The 27,285-nt window shown below is 35.4% G+C and overlaps 1 protein-coding gene and 1 long non-coding RNA gene across 4 annotated transcripts in view; one reads left to right on the top strand and one right to left on the bottom strand.

The window, feature by feature from the left end:
• LOC149486837 (uncharacterized) overlaps positions 1 to 27,285 on the bottom strand; it is a 332,103-nt gene that overhangs the window by 70,819 nt on the left and 233,999 nt on the right. The window lies entirely within an intron of this gene.
• wake (ankyrin repeat and fibronectin type III domain containing protein wide awake) overlaps positions 1 to 27,285 on the top strand; it is a 55,611-nt gene that overhangs the window by 23,426 nt on the left and 4,900 nt on the right. Inside the window, exons 2-11 of one of the 3 annotated variants that reach the window (XM_089698467.1) lie at positions 7,240 to 7,987; positions 21,667 to 21,807; positions 22,070 to 22,148; positions 22,792 to 22,895; positions 23,970 to 24,075; positions 24,397 to 24,498; positions 24,845 to 24,984; positions 25,463 to 25,672; positions 26,259 to 26,457; positions 26,843 to 26,975. In XM_089698467.1, coding sequence (XP_089554593.1) covers positions 7,372 to 7,987; positions 21,667 to 21,807; positions 22,070 to 22,148; positions 22,792 to 22,895; positions 23,970 to 24,075; positions 24,397 to 24,498; positions 24,845 to 24,984; positions 25,463 to 25,672; positions 26,259 to 26,457; positions 26,843 to 26,975 — 1,830 coding nt within the window. In that variant the 5' untranslated portion in view covers positions 7,240 to 7,371. Of the gene's footprint in view, positions 1 to 7,239; positions 7,988 to 13,687; positions 13,898 to 21,666; positions 21,808 to 22,069; positions 22,149 to 22,791; positions 22,896 to 23,969; positions 24,076 to 24,396; positions 24,499 to 24,844; positions 24,985 to 25,462; positions 25,673 to 26,258; positions 26,458 to 26,842; positions 26,976 to 27,285 lie in introns of those variants that run through there. The other 2 variants (XM_089698469.1, XM_089698468.1) reach the window with 2 other exon arrangements.

The following is a 27,285-nucleotide window of genomic DNA, read 5'->3' as shown; positions in this document are numbered from 1 at the left end:
GTGGGAAAACATAAATATTTTGTAATTTCGGTCCAGTTTTCCAAATACACCAACTGCATCAATAACTTTGTAATCCCATATAAATATATGGGATTACAAAGTTATTTATGCAGTTGGTGGTTGGTGGTGGTATCAAAAAGAAAGGCTCTACAAAAAGAAGTGAGATCCCATCAAAAACATCCTGTAAAAAACCCAAGTCTCGCAGCTCAGTCTTTCTACCGTCAAAAGTTGTGAGATCCATGTAATACCAAGTCGGTTAATCTATTTAGTGTCTACTTGAAGGACCTTCTGTCTTAAGTTATTACATAAGTTATTATCATGCCAATATTAAAAATATTTAACGTTTTAAACAAATAGATCGACTTGGACATCGCATGAAAACAAAATGAATATTACAATATTATATTAGATTCTTTAGTCTCTCGCGCCTCACGCGATTGAAACTCTCGTTCCTGTTGGTCGCTGGCCCGTCGTCGTGCTGTGTAGTGTGATACATACTAATAATCAAATCAAGCGATGTCCAAGTCGATCTATTTGTTTAAAACGTTAAATATTTTTAATATTGGCATGATAATAACTTATGTAATAACTTAAGACAGAAGGTCCTTCAAGTCGACACTAAATAGATTAACCGACTTGGTATTACATGGATCTCACAACTTTTGACGGTAGAAAGACTGAGCTGCGAGACTTGGGTTTTTTACAGGATGTTTTTGATGGGATCTATTTTATACCCGTGCGAAGCCGGAGCGGGTCGCTATGTTTTTATATACAACGTTCACAGTTTTTCTGTAGTGTATTTACTATTTAGTATCAGCATTGCACCCGTGCGAAGCCGGGGCGGGTCGCTAGTATTATATAACATGTTTCACCCGTTTCAACGACTGTCTTAAATCCAAAATAACAAATATCAAATAGGTACCTACCTACACTCAAGATATTCATCAGATTCAGTGGCGCCAATATTAAGAATCGCTTCACATATGTATGAGATCCTTTTGAAGTCGGTTGAAACTCAGCGGAGATAACGTTCGTAAACACCAAAGTAACGGTTACGTCATAACAGATTCCTCTCGTTCGGTAACTGTCGATGTTCATTAAGGTAATTACTAATTGTAATTACCAATTACTAATCTTGACATCGCTTTGAACACGGTCCTTTACTTGCAGGGAATGTTGTGAAGTGTGAACTAGCACAACCGGCTAACAATCTTTAACAAAAGAATAGGTACCTACCCAGTACCCACCTAGTTTAATGTTTTACTAAAAAGTAAAAACTTATACCTAGATAGGGTTGGACATCGTGATGTAGGTAGGTACCTATGAGACGGTTGTAGATTTTACCTAATATAGGTGCCTACATGTATAAAAGTAACAAATAACTAAGTAAATACCATAAATAACTAGGATATGGTTAAAATTAAATACCGTGTAGTTAAATGTAAATTACACTTTTTATTTTATTTTATATTGAAATTATTGTTCCACTTAATCAATTACAAATTAGGCACAATAATGCAGCAAACATAGCGATTAAAATGCGGAAATAAATTAGCTCGAGGATAATTTATCATAAATATGACCTTATTTGCTGACGGTCAACAAAAACGTTATCAGCCCACACTGGTCATGTTTACCGGCTAACTAATGATAATAAATATAATGCGTTTTATAATAAGCCGGACAAATTGACAACAGATAGACACATCCATGGTAAAATACAAGGAAAAATCAGCTCAAAGTTCGATTTGCTTGAATAAACTCAAATAACTACCTATTTATTTTTTAAATTAGACTTCTTCTAGAAGCACTTTTGAATGTCACAGGTACATTACAGTTTTAATATTTAACACCGATTCGGAGCAGAGTGCAGAAGGGATCCAAATTCGAAACTCCGTATGTTGCTCTTTTAATATCATGTCAATTTATTACATTTTAATATCGTAATGGCACCTCTGCGCCACTTTCAGGAAACTTTCAAGGGTAGACGATTTTTTATAATCTGTCTTTGACGTTAAGAAAATACAGCACAGTAACAGACAGACGTTCAAATATATTCAAATAACACAATCAGAAAAATGAAAAATGGATGAAAATTTTATTCGTGGTCATCGTCGTCGTTGGTAGGGTGAACAAATCCTTAGCAAAACATCATACGCTTAAGAGGGCATAAAGCAAAAAAAAATTGGAAAATCCAAAAGTGCACGCCTCATAATTTTTTTTTAATAAATATTTATTAATTATTATTTTTGTTTATTTAATAACAATTAAACCACATCGAATCAGACCCTGAAAAATGAAAGGGTTCTATTCCTGAGCATACTCAAGCGTAAGAGAAAAAAAAGACTCGATTAGTAAAGTATTTCGGTCGCTATCGTGTTAACAAGAAAAAGGATCCGCACATACAGACACACGGACGTCCAAGACAGAACTTTTTTAAACTGTTTTTTAACTAGTTTAAATAACAAAAATGACATCAAAAATATCATGAACGTTAAAAATAGTGTTTTTTCTTAATATGTGTGTGTATGTATTATCTTACAAGTGGAATGTATGATACATAAAGACATTTTAAGTTTGAAAAATCAGATGTTTTGCGCGAAGCTTGGTCTGAATCGAAACCTTCCTCCCTTAGTAATTCCTCGGGAAGTTTAAGTTTAAAAATCAATGTACCGTAAATTGACTATCGGCCCCACAAGGAAACAGGTTTATCTTCTGACGAGAGGCGTCTGAACAAAGAAATTAACTCTATCCTGACCTCATTGATAAAGCAATCAATACTAGTAATAAAGCGCATGTTTATTCACAAATAAATACTATTCCGACACATTGTCCGTCATTGGCCTCAAAAGTTTAATCATTACCAATTTACATAGAATAGAGTTGAGTACTTGGTATATGCGTGAGCGCAGGAAAATCATTCGTAATTCATGCGTCCGCAGATTCTACGATTATAATATGTCTATCTGCTTGATATTATGAATACATTAGGATATTTGATAATTACTTTATTCCGACCAGTAACTAGTACTTTATTTATTGTTTCCTTTTATACAATCTTTACTCATTTTCTGGAAAAAATTGGTAGTAGTCTCATGGCTAGATACTGTTATAATTTGAATTGTTTATTGGTTTGAGCTATAATTCTTCCTGTTTAAACGTAGCAAAATCCTGTCTGTTATTAGTACATTAACTTCCATGTTAACTACAACATCCATGTTATTCAATTAACGTAATGATTGACCAACACTAAAGTTTCAGCTAAACTTTAGTACCGGTTTATATTTCAGAGCTTAAAGCCCCAAATGAACAGGACACTTTGTTAGCCCTAATCAAAGCAGGATTTAGTAAATAAAACTGAAAAGTAGCTGCCATGGAACTAGACATGCGCTTTTGGAAAAACTTTTGCAAATTACAACGATGTTCATATACATTTTGAAGTTAGGTACTTAGTAGTACTATAATCTAATTACATAAACATCATTTTGTCTAAATATAATTTGTTACACATTAAAAATGCCAATTACATAACTAGTTTCTAGTGTATTTTTAAACGTTGAGGCTCAAGAGGTAAAAAATACAAGTTAAAAATAAACTTGAAAATCTACATAATTTAATTTATAATCAGGTGTTTAAAAATAAAATAACGTTCAAATATCCAAAGCAATCGAGCACTTAGCGCAGAGTAGCGAGCTGTAATATCTAGCACAGAGACGGTATCGCGTGTCCCGGCGCAGTACAGGACAATGGGAAATTAAAAGCTTACATCATGGCTGTATTATGTGACGATCGACACGAACCCAATACGCTATTTTGGTCAAGTTATCTATGCGTTTGTGTGAGAAATGTGATTATACAACGATGTCAATATATTTGGAATGGTGAAAGGGGCAGATGCATTAAAATTTAATATCTATTTCAACTTATTTATTTTTTTTACTTAAAATTATGTTCGTAGAGATGTCTCTATATTGTATATTTGTTAATGTCTAATGAATATTAATATCTACACTTTATTGACGATTTTCATTGAACTTGATTGGTTATATTGACAAAATAGTGACAAACCATTATCAAACGCAATAGCATTCTGTTCATATTTTTACGATTTATAATCCGTCAAAAACTTAAAAGCAATACATAATAATTGAAATCCTTCGTGCACCTGTCACGTTTCCTGCCCGTTAGGAAGGGCTACTCGAATACACGCAGGTACACAGATTCGTAGAATTAAATGAACTGCGATCATCTTTTGTGCTCTTGTATTTGAGATTTGTTAAGACTTGTATTTAAAGGTTCCCAATTCCCATGTAGGTTTACACTTTACAGTATAGTACCTATTTGGTCTTGTGAGATTTTCAGTATAGTTAGTGGTAGCAAAAGTTATTTTTGCTTGTTGTCTATTTTTGATAGATAAAAAAAATGTGTGCGTGTACACACACGTAAGAAGTGAAACTTCTTTATAACCTTATTTTTTTTAAATATTCTACTATATGCAACTTGACAGAAATACGTCGAATCACGCGTGGTAGGGATAAGAACAAGATGGCGCGTAACGAAAAAATGTTACACTAAATTTTTTTCCAACCCCGATAAAGAAGTTTCACTTCAATTATATAACTAGACAAAAATTTAGATAACTAATTTTATTACTTTCGTTTTATTACTTTCGGTATTTCGCATATTAAATTTTACAAATTTTAGCACTTCAATGTCAAAATAAACACAAGCGAAACATTCTAGAAGTAAATTACGTCGGAAAATATCTTAGACGAAATAACTTGAAAAGTACCGCACCTGCTACCCCCCCCCCCGCTCGCTACCCCGTCAGCTAAACATTTCTCGTGCTACCCCTGACATACTTCGAATTAATGGCTTTTATGAAAACCAGGTAAATGGTCAGGGTAAAAATAGTACGATACTCAGCGACAGCCACGCACTCCACACTGCTGAGAGAGATTTATGTAGCCTGTGTTCATTTATTAATTTAAATGTTTTCATTTTTTCTGTAATTTTCAAGTATCTATCGCGAAAAATATAATATTTTGCCTTATAATTGAAAATATTTTAATATTCGTCTTTCTTCGTCTTTTCTTGTATATTTAGTTCGTTATCTAATACAACTTGTATTCAATTATATATCTTAAAAAGCACCATTATCATAAATTAAGCCAGAAAGTGTATATATGTAACACCTGATAACATATATTTTATTGGTGTATAGGCAATCTACTTAATTATTAGTCATTTAGAGATTTAATAATTAATTACCTACTTATTACAAAATCATTACCATTATTATAATCTCAGTTTCTAAACCACTTTCTATTTTATCACTACTCGCTAGAAACCATAACATTTTGAGAATATATTTTTAAAGTGGAAAAACGAGATGTAAAATTGTGGAGCACGATATTATGAAATTTTGACATAACGAAAGCGTAATAAAATTATTTTTAATGTAATATTAACTACTGCTCTAAAGTGTAATTTTTCTAATTATTGTTTTGTTTTGATAACTAGAAATTATTTAAAAACTTTAAAAAAATTGTCTTGTGCAAGCACTAGTTAGAGATGATGTTATTTTGGAAAATATCGACGCAGTGTATCAATAACTGCTTTTCACATAATTAGGTAATCATTAGCTTAGACGGTGCAGTGTGATAGCGGAATAAATACAATTCTGAATTTCCAAATGACCATCATACAAATTTTGTATAAAAAAAAATAACTACCTAAATTAACTGAATCATCCAGTCGATAAACCATACTAAAAAGCCCAGACATACATGATACAACTACAGAAGTTAAACTTAAACTACCCATAGTTTTACTTGTTTTAAAGATATCCTTCGCAGAGTTCGCAATCAGCGTGTAACACTACCCTCCATGAAGTGGCTGTTAACAAGTTAACTAAATTAGTTCAAAGAAGAACTTCCTCCACATGCTGCCTTTACTTCACATTCTATCTACTTGGCCAACTCCTCGCGAATATACGGACTTATCTTTTAACTTCAGACAACTTGTCTGTAATTTTTTAATCCAATTATCTACCAAACTACATCGAGCTTTAAGTAATCCATCAAGTGTTTTCTTGGTAATGCAATTCCTGTTTTAAGAAAGCGATAAGTAGGTTATGTAAAGCTGCATTGATATTTTAAGGAAAATGAAGCGTTTCCAGAAATACAATAATGTAAATTTATACCAATAATAATGTGTATTTCTGGAAACTTGTTAACTGAGTAATATTATGGAAATGAATTATATTTCATTCAAAGCACCCATCTCGTATGAGACGACATGTATTTAGGCATCGTTAATTCAGTTTGTCCGTAATTTAGTAAATTCAAAGTCCATTAAAAATGTTATTCCCTCGCGACAAATTCTCTCAAAAGTCAAAACATAAAAATAAACGCGGACATAATCGCATGGCTGGCTCCAGATTTGATTTTACATCGCAGCGATTTCTGTGAATTCGTCAAAGTAAATATGCGCTAAGCAAAGACAAAACTGTGCAGCGGCGTGCGCCGTGCAGCCGGCACTGAAACACATTCCCTGGATGCTCCAGCTACCTTTTGCATTTCAATTTTCTCTATTCATTAGAATATGCCATCTATAGATGTGGCGTTTATTTCTAAAAGCGGATTTCTCGGGATTAACTTTTTTCATCGCGATAAATAGTTCTGCTTTTCTAAAGCTTATGTTAATTAAGGCGTCGTTCGTACCGTCGAGGATTTATATGCGGACGTATAGAGCTCTACGATTTATGTGAATACCTTACGGAATACGATTTCAGAGATAAATTTAAAAATACACATTCGCAATGCACACAAATAAATATCAAAAACGTTTTCACGTAAAATAAAATCCCTGTGTAAACTACGGCGCAAATAAAAAATATTTCAATCTAGACACTGCAACATGTTACAGTTGACATTAATCAAACGAGTACGGAAGCATTCAATTTCGGAACGAACCGATATGAAACTCAATATACACCAAACCGATGCATTCATTTATTCACAAATAAAACGCTATCGCCTTATTTTTATCTCATTAAACATGCGTCACGAAATCTCGCCGGTGACAAGTGTATCCAAATAGTGAGGTATCTTATCTATCAGATTGTGCAAATTAGAGCAGTTTATCAAAAGAGCGCGCCGCGCACGGAGCCGCTTCCGAGCTCCGGGGTCGTACCGGTAGACGGTACTGCAAGAAGTGTTTGTTGTTCGGTTGTAGCATTCCGCCGCCCGACGCCGCTGCGAGTGAACGTCGGAAGCAGAACGACTTACGTAACTATCGAGTGAATAGCGTGCGCGTAGTCGACAAGCGTGCCATGCCCGGCGGCCTGCACTCCCCCCTCGCAGGGCGATGGAGACCCTCCTCGACAAGTTCAAGCGGGAGCAGGGAGGCCTGCGCCGCTCGCGCTCCGTGCGCGCCTCCCTGCGCCTGATCGGCAACCGCTGGCGCTCCAAGGACGAGGAGCCCGACCTCAAGCGCGACCAGGTGCTGTTCCCCTTCGGCGACAAGGAGTACGGCGTGGCCTACGCGGGCGTCGACGGCACGTACCGCGCCAAGACCCCCGTCATGGCCAAACGCAAACAGGAGCCGCCCCGGGTGCGCAAAAAGAGCGGGGACGTCGACCTGATGCTGAAGCCCCAGCGTCCCAAGAAAGCGGAGAAGAAGTTCAGTGATCTGTTCAATAAGAAGCAGAAGAGTGTGTCTGCGAAGGACCTTTTAGTGCCCGAAAAGATTCCGCCGAAAGCGGCGGCGATCCTGCACATACACTCCCCGGATAAGGGAAAGAAAAAGTTAAAAGTGTTGGGCAAATCGGAGACTGCGCTGGTGCCCGAAGCGCGGCGGCGGACGCGCCGGGGCTCCGACGGCGACATGTGCGCACAGGCGCGGGGCTGCGTCAACCACGCCTTTGTGTATAGCACTCCGCCCAAGGACAGGAAGCACCCCCTCTCACCTTCTGCCTTTATAAGTACGTATACTCTATTTATAAACATAAACAATCAGGATATATCGATAATTTTATCTTATTATCAGTAACTATTTAATAATCTGTCGTAATACGTATAGTTACCATTCATCAAAATACATAAGAAGTTTCATCAATGTTAACAATATCGATCTAGAGCTATTTGCGACCGATACATTATTATGTTTGATAATCGAACATCGTAAACTCGGTTTCATGTCAGAAAGCAGTAAACTCTGTTATCATAGAAACATCGACGTTTAAGCCTTGGCCAGTAGCCTAGTTATTAAATGTCTTCATACGACTAGCACGCGTATATCATGTTAACTTCGAGGAATTAGAGCACTTAGCGAAATTGTCGTTATTACAAACTTGCACGTATTGGCAATATAGGTAATTTGGCTATATCTGAATAACACAAAATAGAGGCAAGTGGCACAGTACAACAATGATAATACAGGGAAGTTACACTCGCACGGTGTAGCGGTGAGCGTACTAGGCGCACACAATACGTAGCAGTTGGTTAATTGGCGCAAAAACAGCTAGTAACGCTCCGATTGAGGAACCGATTAGCATAACTGGTGTGTCCATACACGCCCGACGGCTCCATCACACGCACTCGAGATTACAGACCTGTGCTATCCCATTTTAGTGGTATAAACTTTGAATGTACAATTTACACGCAACATTGTTGTATCAATAATATAGCAAATTTAATTTAACAATTTTTACTGGTAGGTTTCGAACTGTACCTAGCGTAAATGCAAATGAATATGATACAACATAAGATATTTTTATATTCTCATAAAATAAACCTTCGCGAGTAAATCCGCACATATAAACTATGCACAATATAAATACACAATGTATTTAAAGTTAATCGTAGTTTGTATAGAAGCAGTAAAACACGTCAAATATCTTATTGTTGTGTGATAAGATTGTATCAAGCCTTATTAATTGCCTTTGTTGATTGACACCATTTTAATGGATACCGAACAAATACTTCGACTTCGTACTATGATGAATTGGCTCAGCCACAAATTTACCAAGAATATAATAAATAGGTTATAATATGTTCAACTCGTCGTTATTTTGTTATTACAATACATTATTTAGGTATTCAAATACACTAATATCGGAGTAATTAAATTTGTTTACGTATAGGCACATCAAACAAAAGTTTTCAGACGACTAATTGAATTTCATTTTGAGTCATCAACAAGTTCTACAATATACGCCTTAGTAAATAAATATTATGTAAGAAATAAAAAAAAAAATAAGCAAGCGTTAAACAAAAGCTCAATGCACTGGTCAAATTACTGGTTGGCCGAGTACTACCAAATATGGTCATGGTCGGAAAACGTGGTGGATCTTGCTTGCCCCTAACCGTACAGAGAATTAATAATTTTAATTTATGTATAGTATTTGTGTTTGACCCCGTATAACATGATATAGTTACACCCATATTGATAAGAGTTATTTTCGCGAAAATTGCCCCAAATATAGTTCAGCTAACCCCCATTGACATTTGTAATTCATTGATAGCGGTACACAGTTGAACAATACATATAGAGGTAATTAACATTGTTTTATTTCGTAATGCAGTCGAACATTAGGCTAAATTAATCAACTAGTCTACACTTATAACATATGCGTTATATAGGGCATCTGCGCTTAACAATAATATAATATTGTGCATTAACTAAGTAAAGAGTCTTTACTTAGTTAATGCATGCATTTAGCATAAAAATGTTATTATTTAAGTAGTCTTTACTAAAGACTACTTAAATAATAACGTTTTTATGCTCGAAGTGGCAAGTTGAAGGTAACATAATATTAACTCATCTAAATTGCTTTCACGTTAATTTTCTTGAAGCTGTGATATAATATGAGCTCGTACCGGGATAAATGTACATGAATTTCAATCTGACTCTCCTGTGAAACCTAAAACCAATTATTCTGGTCATTATCTGGACGTATTTTGTATTTTTAAAATTCGTCAAATAGCAACTTTTTAATTGGAGCGTTTCTCGTTATCGCAGTATGAACATCTAACTTTTGTTTTCATTTTCATTTTCACCACTTCTCCAAGCGCAAATATCTAGAGTTCATTCTGCAGAGAACAATGTCCGACATGTTTGTGATTACAAAAAGTCTAACCGTATCAGTGTCTGGCGGCTAAAAAATACGATAAGCTCCGCACTTCCAATCCACTTCGCTTTCAAAGCCAGGCTTTTGGGAAAACTCGATGAAAACACCCTTTTTATCAAAATGCGAAAGGCGGTTGAGAAATATTGTGACGAACAATTATTGACCACTTCGTCGAGATACTCGTTTATATGGACTCGTCGTTTAGCATTGGACCGAAAAAATTAGCACATAATATCCCACGATAGCTAAACAAAGTTACGCGTTAAGTAGACTATAGAGCAATTAACGCGTGTTTCGTAATATCGGTGTAATTTCCTTAATTAAGATTATACCGCGCTGGTTTACTCGCTCCGTGCATGCTTCGCTGGCGCCTTATCAAATCAGCTTGTGTAAAGCCGAGACGTCTCGAGGGATGAGTTTCATCTCGACTGAGGGTTTACGCGTCAACTTATGTTAATCTTTTTATTATTTCTTTAGATGTAAAAGAAATTTTCGTTTTATTACGTGGTTGAATATATCATGATAAAGGCGTAAAATTACAGTGTAGATCAAATACATATTATGGTGACTTGAAAGATCAAAACAACATTTCATACTCGTTTTTTTTTTGAGTTATTTTTATTACTTATAATCAGAGGTAATCAAAATATAACTTTATATCAGCGGTTAAAAAAACAAATGATACGTAGATATATCAAACCTACTGAACCATGCCAATCTGATTTATTATACCGAAGCAAAAAATAATACATAATAGACCACGAGCTAGTTGTAATTATAGGCTGTTTCATTATTTACAAGTTGGTAATTATGCGAGCAACTTTAACCGATTGTTCTGACAAGTGGCAGGTCGTTCCTCCGCACTCCGCAGACAAAAGTTCCCACAGCCGACGGTGAAACTCACATTTTCTTACTTTTGATTTCGTGTTTTCCACTCGCGTTATTTATTAGTGGGAGAAAGTTACGCCTTGATGGCGTGGAACTTCGATAAGCGGGGTTTGGTGTGTGATTGTTTCCGTCATTTTCGTTTCAATAGAAAGGCTAATGGGCTCGCAAATAACTGGCCATGTGCATGAATGTCTGTTATAATGTAGCCGCAATTATGGGTTCAGATTTTGTCTAGCCACATTCCCTCAGCAAAAATTCAACGTCAATATTATGCGATAGAGAATGTTTAATAACTCGATAGAGCGTCTAGCACGAAAAATATTCAGTTAATCATGAAGGAATTTATGAAGCTGCATTTTTACATAGTTAGTTTAAATTTTTACAGTATATTTTGTAATTCCTGCATTACTGCACGACATATTTGCGATACGCGTGTGAACTTGAGACAAAAATCTCAACATGAAATAAAGAAGCTCGGTGCCAAGCCATCGCACTTCCAATCGAGCGGAAACATCAATGACTTGTCAAATCAGTCAGTTAATGACGAATAGCACAAATCTCAGCCGATAGCATTATCTTCCAGACACCGCCTATCAGCCATGCACGATAACCTTAAACTTGGGAAATTCTTACAATACATGTAACAAGGGGAAACACAAAAAAATCAATCAATCAACATACCTTCCTTATTATGAGCGACGACCGTATGTATTGATCAAGTCATAAATATCGTAAAATACCCATAAAAAATAATCACAAAGCCATATAGACGCACAATAGGAATTTAGTAATCCACTTAATAGACATCCCTATTATTGAAATTTTCTGACGGTAGATACAAATTCACGTCATGTTGGCCAATGCTTGGTTCGACTGAATTAAGCTTCAATCATTATATCATCGTGGCAGCGTAATTGCGTTTCATATATTATTTAATGCTGGAAAAGATTTCACGATTGCATTAATTGTATCTCACATTTTATCTCATTTGGTTCGAATATCAAAACATCGAGTCAATAAGAAATCAGCGTAAGGCGTGTTTCTTGTATCGGTACAAGTGTCGGCAATTGAATAGATTGTGCAATCTCGTCATCGATTGGGATCAATTGAAAACACCGATTGCGGTGAATTCTACCGCCATGCTGATTTCGTTTCGACACACAGTTATCCATCAATTTAAATATGTGATAAGACACAGCTACATTTTTCACGACATTGGCCGTATAGTTTCTTTATTTAGCTTTAAATAGAGATGAATTGTTAAACTTCATATTATACGCTAGCAAAATATTTAATCTAACGTTTACGCATATTAAGCATTCATTGAGAAATCCTTCCGTTGTTTGTATGAATATTGCTCAAAGCAATCCTGGCAAATGTGAAAGCCATTTAAAAGGTAATTTCAATTTCATAATAAGTTAGATGCTCTTGATGATGAGTTTTGATGTCTTTTTGTTAACTGTAGCGTAATCCGAAGTCCATTATACCATTGTTTTAGCAGAGTTATGAATGAAATGTAACAAGGTAATGATAAAAAGTTACGATTAAATGATGACATCACAAGAGAAAACACGAGCCGCATCTCGGCAAACAGTGGGATTCATGTTGATCTCTGTCAATTTGGACACAGCAATCAGTATACGCATTCATCGTCATATCGACTTTATGATAAACAATTTCGTACTCTTATTGCCTCACGTATCGCAGTTTCTAGATCTTTCAGTTTTTCTAATATGAATGCGATGGTAAATAATATTTTTGGTAGAAAATTCAGTTTCTGCAATTTATAAAGTATAGCTTGCATTATCAGTAATTCAATGTTGAACCATTTTCTTACGTTTCATCCAAAAAGTACCAAGAAATCCATCTGAATGAGGTCTGTAATACCGATACACATTCAACACTTGATATGCTCGAAAATACACTTGACTAAACTTAAAAATCTGGATATTTTTACTGATTACGCCATCTCATTTACCAGTTTTGATACAGGTGCAAATATTAACATAAACAATCAAAATTTACCAATTAAGTACAATTATAACATTCCTCCGAACTACTTGGCGGCAAGTATGAATAATGCAAGAGTTACATAAGGCCCGTGTGGGATCGCTTTGGACAATGTGGCCTGTGGGCTTCCGTTGCGAAATAACAATTATCTCGAAAGCTGAAACATTGACCTTTCCGTTCTCGTTAGTAACCTGACGATCGTTTGATGGCTCAGCAACTCGTAACGATTCGTAATTACCCACTATTTGAGAATTGGCCTTCACCTTTTTTCTAACTTGGATTATTTTTCTTGAATATCTGCACCTATATTACTTCCACCTTAAATATCTGCACCTATATGTATTTCAATGTTGTTGTAAGCAAATATTGATTAAGCGTTACATAATACGTTTGAAGTCATTTTTAGTGCGCAATGACCCAAGATCTAGTTGTCTCTAATTTTTGATGCAGCGGTCTGGTTCCATTAATTGCCCCACAAACCGTGTTTGTGCACTTGTGTTAGCGCCTTAGGGTCTAATTTGAGTAAACACTCGACCCAGTTAACGAGACTTTCGCAAAACGGGAGGCGATGACGACACACATCTTCATTCTAAACAATGGTCCATCAAAGCGTGCGACCGCATCAGTTGCAACAATGATACTGCAATGGAGTGACATGGTAGACTTCTTGACATGCGGTCAGTTCTATTTTCAAATTTAACTTTTTTGTACGTCTCTTGTGAGCTGCCAGTGTTCCAAATTTAAATAGACGAAAAAGGCTACATAACTGTATCGTTTAATAATTTTGGTATCGTGTGTATGATGTGATTGTTTTTTAACTGTTAAGTGAGACCTGAAATATGAAGTTGGATTTTTTCAAATGTGGTTGGTACTTTTATTTCATTTGTTGATAGTTAATTTCATAATAATTAACCTATTTGCTTACTTTATACGCTGGAGCGCAATTTTGGAATATTTTTTACGACTGTAGGAATCTCTTGTCCAATCTCTGCTCTTACCTTGGCGCTAGTTAGACTAATACATAGGATAATTTCAGCCACAATCAACTTAAAGGCGAGGCGAGCTAGTTTGTAACATTTAGAAGCAGCGACTTCCTCGGAACAATGTCGTGTCGTGCGTCGGAGCCTGTGTTCCGGGCCGCTTCCGGCCCAATGTTACTTTCAAACTTTTTGCCGTAATTGAGTTGCGCGCCCACGCAATGTAACTGAGTTATGTATTATTCACGCGTGTCTCCAAGCCATCTTGGTTTCAATTGAATTTGGAAGTGCGGCTAATGATTTCATAGAATACATTGGATATTTAAACTATGGTGCGACCCAGTTCGGTCGGAATGAGCCGGGATAAAAACAAAAAAAAAACTCAGAAATATAACTTTTTATAGTAGTTATTCGAAAAGCAGACAAATAAAAGTCTTAAATATTGTAGTAAGTATACAGATTAAACTCAATCTTATATATAAAAATGAATCGCAAAATGTGTTGGTAAGCGCATAACTCGAGAACGGCTGAACCGATTTCGATGATTCTTTTTTTATTATATTCCTTGAAGTACGAGGATGGTTCTTATGTAGAGAAAACGTAAACATGTACCACGGGCGAAGCCGGGGCGGACCGCTAGTCTTATATATAAAAATGAATCGCAAAATGTGTTGGTAAGCGCATAACTCGAGAACGGCTCAACTGATTTCGATAATTCTTTTTTTATTATATTCCTTGAAGTACGAGGATGGTTCTTATGTAGAGAAAACGTAAACATGTACCACGGACGAAGCCGGGGTGGACCGCTAGTAAACAATAAAACTAATTAAAAAGGATCAAACAAAATTTAAGCATTGTGGAGAGCTGGAAAATGAGAGACATTTCCATAAAATGCCATTATTTAAAGTTTCAAACATTCAAGTTGTTTGCTAGATCGCGAAGTTGGATATTAAATATTGACTACAATTTAAATATTTAACCAAATTCAAGTTTCTGTGTCCCAAACTCCCAACTAACTTTAAGTTGGCTCTATTTGCGTCCAAGAGAAGTTTTTGTTTAATTTAGGAACAAAACAATTTCAATACTTACAAATTCAATTTACAAATCCGTGGACCATTATATTATTATACCTAATTCTTAAAATGTTAATCTTGGTATACATTTTAAATGTAGCGAATTTGCTATTGTTTATACAAGACAATACATGAGTTAACGAGAATTTGCCTTGCCTCTTTGCCCATCTAAGTGTATTTTAGAAAAATATTCCCCGTGTCCGTTTATTAGGGGGTAGCTAGTTTCAACCTAGTATAGTCAAGGCAAGGCAAGGAACTTAAAAGTTATATTTTAGCTACAACGCAGAAAGATCGCAAAATATATCTCTATCGTACCAACCATAGATAGCCGCAGTGTTTTTAAAATTAGTCATGAATAAAATATAAATATTTTTATGGATTTATAATGTGGTAATTGCTCAAATTTATAGAGGTAACAATAGAAAACGTCGAAATAATAAAATATTTCGCAAAGTAACATATTACAAATGCCTACGAACTGGGTAAGGTCGCTTGGAATTAGATAATTTCCACATTAGTTGCGTTGAATTAGTTATTTGGTGAGAAGTGTTGAACAATGGTGGGATAGCTTGACTACTTGACTTGAATCGATTGCGTATTGCTCTGCTTATGGTGTATGTGTTCATTTCACTCATTTTCCCTTTTCATAGCCTAGAAAACTACATATGGTATGCATTGGTATTGTTCAGCGTGGAAACTAGGTTTTTACCAAGCCTTTTGGATATTTTGAAACAGAAATGTATGTACACCTATAATGCGGAAAGATAACGATTTGAGTATGCTGTGTAATGATTTTTTAATTTTTAAAGATTGTTTCTTTATTTTATAGCGAACATTTTTTATGTTTATTACTAGATTATAGATCATGGATTATGTATTCTTTAAAAAAAATATTCAATGTACAGTTTTGACTTTCCTACGATTTTATTATATGTATAGATATGTTTGAGTAAAATCTAGTAAAATAATCGAAATAGAATTTCAATAATTAGATATTTAAAAATAAACGCTAATTGAATTAATAACGTGGATGTTTTTATAAAAAGTTAATAACGAATGTATAATTTACATACATAGATGTTTTTCTTGTCGGTTTGGACCACGTGAAGTCGCTCGTGACGTCACATTGGACCAAATCTAGTTTCTTTGCATTATGTTAATTCTATTGTCGCCTTTTTCGCCACAACTACGTGGCATTCTAACCGTTTTAACGAAACAGATGACGCTATACTTGTTTATTTACGTTTTCGATGTACGAAGATGTAACTTTGGTAAAGAAAATTCTTAGATAATTTACAAGTCTAGTGTACTATTTCAGATTTAAATAACATAATAATAACAGTTTTAAATCGGTATTTTGAAATTTATTTAGAACTCAAATAATATAATACAAATATCTCACAATATTAAGTAATTGTGTAGACTGTAGAATATAAGCGTTAATAGTAGTTTAGTTATCAGTATAAAGTGCAACAAGTAGTTGTTACTCAGTATAACCATTAATTAAACAAAGCTTCAGCGTTACGGAGGAGTCTTGTTCTAATCTTCTCAAGAGAATATCAAATGTAGCAAGCACCTTGCAGTGCTCAAACTTAAACAAATATTATTTCAACCAGGCGTTAAAATCATGGTATTAATACTAACCACTTGTCTAATAGAAATAAAAGTAAATCCTATGTTACATGATAATGATAAATCTTTTTACTGTTGAAAGATTTAAAATCCATCGATAATAAAATTAATTTAAATTGAGTGAGAGAACTACCATTATTAAAAAGTTTCGCAAAGCAGTTTCCACGGAGAAAATATTATAAGCGGCAATATCTTCTATTTCTATAGATTAAAATCAATAAATAATTTAGTTATACCATATCGATTGCTATTATTATTTTAAACAAAGACACAAGGGACCAAAAGCCCTTCATTTATTCATCAGAAGAGGTGATCACTTATTCAACTTGAAACTGAGTTTAAAATCATGTCCGAAAACTTTTAACTCCTGACCCCCTACAGGTACTTGTAAACTTAAAAATCGATACCGTTTTAGGGTATCAAATGAATACTACTTACTTACTCCTCTGGCGCTGAAACCCCAAAGTGGGTCTTGGCCTCTGAGACGAGAACTCAAATGAATCAATACTGAATATTATTTGATTCGGTATAAATTATTGTATAATTTCAAATTTTGTTAACATAAATACAAATTTTTATCTCCTAGCAATCTTAATTTAGAAAAATCAAACCCTCCATATCCACCTCCAAAAAAAATATTACCAAAAAGAATGAGACCGAATCAAATGAAATAAGTATAAAATTATATGGCTTTCCTGAAACTAGAAGCTTCCATTTGAATCGTATGACAAGTATTAACTTAATAGACATAACATATGTTTAAGCGTGAGTTAACCTTGATTCGGATGTAATGTATCATGTGCCAAATAAGGCTTTTGATCTTAAAGGTCGAAGCCTTCGCAGCTGATACGCAATATCAAACCTTACTATTTTGACATAGGATATAATTTCCTCTGGTAAATGTGCGGTCAAATTTTTTCACCCCGCTCACGTTAAAGACAATGTAACTTGTCGAACATTCAATGCCATTAGATGATGATAAATCAATGGTCACGTCAATATTTCCTAGGTGTTTTCGGTGTACGTAGGAGTTTAGTAGAACTGAATTAAGTATTAATAATAAATAATAATCCCGGACAATTTTCACACACGGCACGATCTGATCCCATACTAAGCTTTCGCTTGTGTTATGGAATCCAGATGGCTGATAAACATACATATATATATATATATATATATATAATTTTAAATAAATACTTATATAAATAATTAACACCCAGACACAGAGCAAACATCTACGTTCATCACACAAATATTTGCCCCGGGTGGGAATCGAACCCACGACCTCTGGCAGGGCCACTACCAACATAAGTGTAACAAAATTATCATGTTGGACATACGTACCAGTATATTATATTTTGTAGTATCTTAAAATGTATATTAAAGCTATAGTAAGCTGCTAGTGAGCAGCTATAAAATCGATTGTCTCAATTTGAAGTCACTATTTGTTATTATTTGCAAAAATAAACACCAATTTAGTTTCTTGCCTAGAGAAGAAGATACTCCGTCCAGAATGAACCAATGCTATAATAATAAATTGTATTAAGCCCATATAAGTTTCAACAGTTGTGTTGTATTGCAATAAAGAATAAATAATTTATGTTTTTTATCGATTTTGATAAAAAGGTAATTTGCTTAGACGCCATGTCGGAATGTATTAAAAGGAATTAGAGAGAAGTGTGGAAACGAAGCACGTATTTGGTCGCAAATTACCATACAATGCGACATTGAAGCAGGACTGGTTAGCCGATACATTTTTACTGATTTCACCATAAGTGGAGACTGGAGTTAATGTTAGAAATTTTATTTTATCTAAGCGCAGTTCCTGTCCGCTTAAGTCCGTTGATTATGTCTGTTTGAACTTTGAACAATACACGTGGTGAAAGATCAAGACGTGGTACAGTTAAAGCAAAAGCTACATCATAATAGTTATATCATTGTTTGGTAGTCGTCCTCCCAATTTATTTTAGCAAAAACATTACAGTTTTCAATCATTATTTTTACTGGATAAGGTATAACGTGGTTTCTATCCTTGAGCATTTCCTTAAACTCAACGGACATCTTTAAAACATATTTTTTTAGAAATAATCAAATCTATATTGCCAAAAATTGTTTTTAGCATATATTAATAAATAGTTTGGAAAATCCAAAAGTGCACGCCTCATAATTTTTTTAATAATTATTTATTAATTATTATTTTTGTTTATTTAATAACAATTAAACCACATCGAATCAGACCCTGAAAAATGAAAGGGTTCTATTCCTGAGCATACTCAAGCGTAAGAGAAAAAAAAAGACTCGATTAGTAAAGTATTTCGGTCGCTATCGTGTTAACAAGAAAATCCTCCGCACATACAGACACACGGACGTCCAAGACAGAACTTTTTTAAACTGTTTTTTAACTAGTTTAAATAACAAAAATGACATCAAAAATATCATGAATGTTAAAAATAGTGTTTTTTCTTAATATGTGTGTGTATGTATTATCTTACAAGTGCAATGTATGATACATAAAGACATTTTAAGTTTGAAAAATCAGATGTTTTGCGCGAAGTGACAGTAGTACCCACCTCAACGCTTCGCTTATGAGGCGTGCAATAAGACGGATAAGGTGGACACTTTAATCAGTACACTTATGTTAATTGGGTAGATTAAAGGGTCACTAGATCTCAATCAACTCGAAGCGTAGATAACGGATCAATCATCCAGTTGGACTGTTTCTAATAAGGCTTAATTATGTATCGGCTTATTTAGCTAACTATACAGGGTGTACCAAAAAGTAGTGATGAACGGAAGCTGAGAGGTAGAGGACCTAAAGGGCTATCCGAATCACCCCCATGTATGTTATGCGATTTTTCGTATTTTCGGAGTTATGACGTTTTTTTCAATTTTTCACCTATCGCCGAGTACGATGATATTTTCACTCATGCTGACGTCAATGATTGCGGAAGATGCTTGATTTTTTTTGTGTGCTAAGCTGAAAGATAGGCCAATTCAGTATGGTAATATTTACTATCGTTAGATCTTTGAATGGAATAAAAAAAAGAATTAAATGGCAAGAAAGATAAAATTACCCAGTATGTTCACCACTTCAAGGGCCCGTAAAAAAATAAAATCACATAAAAAAAGTTTTCCGTTTGACTTTTAAAAACTTGCTCTATCTATCAGATAGCTACCCTGAAAATTTCATTTAATTATTCAGAAGGCTTCAATCGAAAAATTTAAATCTAAATGTGGTAAGTGCAAAAATTGAATTAACTTGATGATCATTAAAACCAATAAATAGGTGTTTAATTACCAGAAATTTTTAAAATAACCCCGCTGTTGCTCAATGCAAGTGCGACATCACCGTAAAAAGTTGTCTTTTGAATGTCTGAATGCCCTTTTATCATTTTTAATGGTTTCTTCTGCTACTATGAATTTCCGGGTTATTTCGTCCAAATTGTGACATTTTCTCAAGTAGCCGAGGTCTTTTTAGTATTCTCATTGAAACAAATCAATGGGGTTTAGGTCGAGGGACCGTGGAGGCCAGGCTTTAAGGCAGACATCACCGGCGCATGCGCAGGCTGCAACGACCAATCCATCTTTCAGGGTATCTTTGCCCTTTAGCCTGGCCTCGACGGTCCCCGGACATAAACCCTATTGATTTTTTTCCGTGGGGATACTACAAAGACGAGAGACTGCCACAATTTGAACGAAATAACCCGGAAATTCATAGTAGCAGAAGAAACCATTAAAAATGATAAAAGGGCATTCAGACATTTAAAAGACAAATTTTTACGGTGATGTCGCACTTGCATTGAGCAACAGCGGGGTTATTTTAAAAATTTCTGGTAATTAAACACCTATTTATTGGTTTTAATGATCATCAAGTTAATTCAATTTTTGCACTTACCACATTTAGATTTAAATTTTTCGATTGAAGCCTTCTGAATAATTAAATGAAATTTTCAGGGTAGCTATCTGATAGATAGAGCAAGTTTTTAAAAGTCAAACGGAAAACTTTTTTTATGTGATTTTATTTTTTTACGGGCCCTTGAAGTGGTGAACATACTGGGTAATTTTATCTTTCTTGCCATTTAATTCTTTTTTTTATTCCATTCAAAGATCTAACGATAGTAAATGTTACCATACTGAATTGGCCTATCTTTCAGCTTAGCACACAAAAAAAATCAAGCATCTTCCGCAATCATTGACGTCAGCATGAGTGAAAATATCATCGTACTCGGCGATAGGTGAAAAATTGAAAAAAACGTCATAACTCCGAAAATACGAAAAATCGCATAACATACATGGGGGTGATTCGGATAGCCCTTTAGGTCCTCTACCTCTCAGCTTCCGTTCATCACTACTTTTTGGTACACCCTGTATAATTGTTATAATTCGGTGTTCAATGCGCATTATGTAAATGTTAAAGGCCACACTTATTTGGTTTCTTAACTTGAAGATTGTTAACTACGGAGTTCTTTGGTTGTTTTGGCGACTTCTATGGTTTATTAATTTTACGTACATAATATTATGTTCAAGGTTCGAATTGACGTCAATGCAATTTTCCTTTAACAAGTATTATCCCTATTAATTTAATAATATATAACACCGATTTCACTTAGTAGGCTATCGTTATATTAATTTTATTGGAATTAATTAAAATGTACTTTACCAATTTACAAATTATGTACCAGAATTGGTTTTCACTATTTTGTTAAATATTTTCAATTATGTACAAATTTCAATTACGTATAATTTCAATCGTTTCCTTCTTTATGGTAATTTTTAAGCTATAAATTAGTCATGTTTTATTTTATAATTACATATGTCTAAAATTTACGAGGTTCAAAAAATTGCTTTAGATATTGTAATAGGTTTTCATCACGTTCAAATTTCATTTTTTACTTTTCTTTTTTATTTTTGTTTTTATTTAGTTAATACTTATTTCCCCGCGTTCACATAGAGCTCCAGTACGGCGCGCTGCTGGAGGGGTGCGGGGGCGAGCTGCCGTCGCTGAGCGCGTGCGCTCCGCACCCGCACCTCGACAAGCGCAAGAAGGAGCGACCAGCTGACAAGATCGCCGCTGTTAATATACACCTGCAGGGTATTTTTTGTTCTTTTTTTTATTTATTTTAAGTTTTTTTGTTAGATTTTTTTCCTTATTATAAGTTTTATCATCATTTTTTCTTTACCTACACAAACATATATCCTGTTAAACTTTTTGGTAGGATGTTGCGCGCTTGACGGTCGGACGTAGACTGACAATATTTATGTTGTCCGGCCACCGGTCCGTATAGTACCGTCATTAAAAATATGTGTAAAATATGAAAGTACAATGTTTTTATGTATTATTTTCTCGGTTTCAGCTCTATTCGCAGCGGTAGAACATGGCTACCTCGACAAAGCTAGGAACATCTTGGAATCCACAGACGTCGATGTTAACAGGTAGTTTTCATTGAAATATTTATTTTTATAAAGTGGATACTGCTAAAAAGTCTGTCATTAAAAATGGTCGTAATAATGTTTTAAATCCACAATTTCATACAAAAGATGACGCAAAACATATCAGTATCACACTTTATTTGAGAGATTCCACGCTTACTGTATTAATATTATATTAGTAGTCATAACCTTTTAAAACTTTTACAACTGTTTTAAATGTCTGCTGTGTTTTATTATACTTATTTTGATGATAAAAATATCTCGTTATCTTAACGATGCCTTATGCCAGAGACGGCTATTCGATGTCATTAGCTGGGAGATCCCTCCAAACTTTTGTTTGTGCAAGTCATTATAATATAAATAAGGATATTCGTTAATTTATGAACTATACTTCAATGATTTTTTTTTTCCTGTAACCTCCAAATATCCTATAAACCTAACCTCACATCAAATTCATCTCATTCTAAGACACAGTTAAACAAAAGCTTAATAAAAAAGATTAGATACCAATTTAATAAGAATTTTAATAGAAATACAGTGACAGGAAAAAACTCTTTGAGCGTCAAAAAAGGAACTTAAAACATTCCTAAGTAGTATATTTGGACACTATCCTTAGGTTTCTTACCAAAATCTCTTACATTTACAGCGTTAACACAGATGGGTTGTCACCCCTCGACGTGGCGGTGCTGACGGGCAACCGGCCGCTCGCCAAGATGCTCATGGAGTTCGGCGCCAAGGAGGGGAACCAGTGTGAGTTAGATTGTAGTTTTATGTTAATAGTGTGGACTTATCAGTCATCATGCTTTTGGATAGAAAAATAGAACTGATTTTGAGCTCAGTACAATATTACGATCAAATTGTTTTAAAAATATGGAAATTTTCATTGCAAACCAAAATGATCATGGCAAAAAAATCCAGCTCACTTCCTAAAACACAGCTATATCACAAAATGCTTCTATGTTGGTTGCGATCATAGGTACCTTTTGAACAAGTCATGTATCTACGCAAAATGGAAACAATATTTTAGATTTCAATATAATAATCAGAAGAAGCAGTTACGTATTAGGTAAACTGCATTCAAACACCAACAAGCATAAACTAAACCATTCTGAACTTACAATGAATTTCCTTAGTGTGTAAGTAGCTCGGGGCTGGTCGCCTCAACAAACATGACGAGGGCAAGGGCTACACAAACAACATCGATCCACTTTACTGTCTTATTGGCTTTACCTGATTAAACCTTTTTCTGGCTTTATTTTTACACACTTGGACGACATGTTAAGAAAGTTTGGTACATACATACTCAATGTTTTGCGATAAAAACTTGTTTAAACGCTTTTAAACAGAGTGCAGATGTGTATGTAATTAAAAGAAGATATTTATGTGTCCGACGGAAAATTTAAATTAGCTTCGCTTAGCTTGTGCATTTTTATATGAAATGTCAATTTTAGAATATTTTTTAGTGTTCATAAATGGCTCATATTGATATATGTAATATTTTTTACTCTGAGCAAAGCAAAATCCAATAACTTACTTATACATAAAAAATTTGTGAAAAAAAATGAAATGCATGTTGCTTTTTTGATTCATATCTTTTTTTATTGGGAATTAAGTGACATCTTAAAAAAATCGTAATTTTTAATCTGTTGGTATGAAATGCCTTGGAAATGCATGTTATCGTAAAAAATATAGCATGTTATTTAACAGAGAATTTTTTGTACATTTGATTTTGTAATTTTTATGTCCTGGTGCACAATAAAGTATTTTTGTTTGTTTGTTTGAGAATGTTAAAATGATTAATTTTATAATATATTGTGAATGCAGTCAAGAGCCCCGAGGCGTTGGGCGCGCACCTGCGGCGGCTGTGTCGCGAGGCGGAGGCGCGCCTGCACGACGCCACGCCCGACCGCACCGCGCACGACGCCACACGGTCAGTGCACACACACACACACCACACACACACACACACACACACACACACACACACACACACACACACACACACACACACACACACACACACACACAGAGGAGCTAAAAAATATAAAAAAAATTTTTTTTGTTCACAACTTGGAATTGACACAAACAGGCTTAAAAACTATTTACTAAAAAAACATTTGCAGTGAGCATCGTTCATAGTGAAACTACTAATTATATTAACAGATAATAGACAAAGTACATTTTAAGTTATCTTAAGAATACCCTCATATAAATTCTAAATAATACTTCTAATTACTTCTAATTACTACAGATCATCAGCGAGCGGCCAAGCGGGTACCACAGGTTGCGCGGGGAGCGCGTCGGAGAAAGACAAGCAAGCGCAGCACTGGGACCGACGGCATCGGACACTTAAGTGAGCACTTACACATACACTTTACACACTTTTAATTGAAGATCGAATTTTGCTGTATTTTTTTTGAAGTGAAACTTCTTTATCGGGGTTGGAAAAAAATTTAGTGTAACATTTTATCCACGTTCCATTCCACATTTTTCCGTTACGGGCCATCTTGTTTTTATCCCTACCACGCGTGATGACGTATTTCTGTAAAGTTGCATGTAGTAAATTATTTTTTGAAAAATAAGGTCAAAAAGAAGTTTCACTTCTTACGTGTGTACACTAGTACACGCACACATTTTTTTTATTTTGTATAATCTGTGTTTTGACTGTTGTTTGAAATATATTTTTTTATTATTTGCAGGCGGCTAGTATCCGGGTGGGGCAGCGCGCGGGTGGCGGGGGGCGGGGCGGGCCCGACGCTGGAGGTGGAGGGGGGGCACGCCGTCACCGTGCGCCTCGACGTGCCCGCACCACACAGTGCCATCGTCACCAAGTATCGAGGTACGGTGCGGACACACAGAGATGGACCTACCACGTTTACACATGATTCATAACGCAAGAAGCGGTACTAGTCAGTGATAAAAATAATACACATGCACGTAAAAATTTGTAAAACATACACAATATACATGCACGACAACCAACACACACACAAAACCATATATACCATATACTTCATCCTGCACACCATCTTTCATATTGTAATACGTCGCAACCGCCATCGTCCCTACTCACTAAGTAGAATGGTAAAAGACACACAAACAAGAAGTGTGTGATCGTCCTTCTAATTTCATATTTCATCAAATATTACATCCTCATAAAAATATCTCATTTTTTTTTCTCATTTTGTGTCATTCGATTTCCAGTTAATATTATAATAATTTTTAAATTAAATCATGTACTATTTATATCAGAGTGCAATAGTGACTAAACAATCAAACTAAGGTTCACGTATGTAACGAATAAATTCGTTTCCCAGTGGAGTGGTCTTCCCGCGCGGACTTCTCGAACGTGTGTGGCACCCGCGAGGTCCCGGCGTGTTCCCTCACCGGGAAGGGTGGGACCGGGGGCCGGGTAGTGGTGTCCGGCCTCACGAGGGGCCGCCGGTACTTCTTCCGCGTGTCCGCTGGCAACCTGAAGGGCTGGGGACCGAGCACTGTGTCCGTGCCGCGGAGCGTTGTGCCGAGCAGTGAGTATTATTCATAGCAAGCATTTAATTCCTTTTTAAATAATGGAATTGATAGGATGGGACTAAAGTTCATTTACACGTAAAAATGTTCATGTTTTTTTACATGTAAATAGCTGTCTAATAGTTGCATCACGTTTTCAGATAATCGCAGTTATATCACATTATATGTATATTATCGATTATTCAATCATATTATGCCATCTGTAATATTTATACAAGATTTTTTCCTTCTAGAAAATAAATCTTTAATTGTGCAAGACATATTAATCCATAAAACCCGCACTTTAACAACCCTACAATGTGTCACAAATCATTCAACCTTGCCCTTAATCTATACTAATAATATTATAAAGAGGAAAGGTTTGTATGTATGTATGGTTTTCACGCATAAACTACTGGACCGATTTTGATGAAATTTGGCACAGACAATCTTTAGACCCTGAGAAAGAACATAGGCTACATTTTATTGCGAAATATGTACCACGGGCGAAGCCGGGGCGGACCGCTAGTTTCTCTATAAATTAAATAGCCCTACGAAGCGTCACAAATGAATTAGCCACAGTTACAAAACTAGCGAACCCCGCAGGTTGGCGCGACGTGTCGTCCCGCCCCCCGCGCCCCTCCCCCTCCACCGCGTCGGAACGCCTCGACGCGCTCGCCGCAGCCGCCGCCACCGCTCGCTGCAGACCCACACCACCACCACCGGCACGACCACCACGGAAAACTGCTGCTACTATACGCCAGTTGTTCACTGCTAATACTAAGTTTCAGAAGAATTTGAGACGGTGAGTGACAGTGCAGTACGCACAAAGTGCGTGTGTGTGCGTAGAATTTACGGTGATGAGTGCACGCGCACATGCACGCATGCTAAACACGTATGTGCGTGTATAATGTATATGCTATAGACACACTTCTCTAAATACACGTGTAGAAAATCGTATCTATTTTTCTTATACTATTTGACATGATCCATAATTTCCTATTTTTAGCTGAATCCAGCTGAATCGCATAGTACAGATATTCATTTTGACCATCTGATTCGATTATAATTTATATAAGATGTACAACTGTTGGTAAATCAAATAAATAAATAAATAAATAAATTTGCAAGCATTGAATAAATACATTATTAGTACATAACCTACATAACATAATGATTTCCCACTACAGCGGTGTATACCTGGCGTGCGTGCTGTACCACGAGGACAAGGTGCTGGTGACGGGCGAGGACTTCCTGCCCGTCGTGGAGGTCGACGAGACCTACCCCGCCTGCATCTATACCGACTTCCACTGGCTCATGAAGGTAAACACTACACATGTTAAAATCGCAAGAAATTATCATAAAAATGTAAAAGTTCACTTTATCGAATTCATCTCTTATATTAATAAAAATGTTCTTATATATTTTCAATATGATGAAAATAATAAGAATTATATTCAGTTGAGTTTATGTTATATTTTAGAAATTTGATGCATTGTGCATGTTTTAGAAGTTGTCCAAACCAAAATTGAATATAAAAAATGTGTGCGTGTACTAGAGAAAGAAGTTTCACTTGTGACATTTTTCCGTTACGCACCATCTTTGACGTATTTCTGTAAAGTTGCATATATGT

This window comes from Colias philodice, chromosome 8, assembly GCF_061535455.1.
Source record: "Colias philodice isolate Cphi_HAF_F1 chromosome 8, ilColPhil1 Martin Lab GWU primary, whole genome shotgun sequence".
In the NCBI taxonomy this organism is placed as follows: domain Eukaryota; kingdom Metazoa; phylum Arthropoda; class Insecta; order Lepidoptera; family Pieridae; genus Colias; species Colias philodice.
The sequence above is the reverse complement of the archived record's forward strand: the minus strand, read 5'-3'. Positions and strand labels throughout refer to the sequence as shown.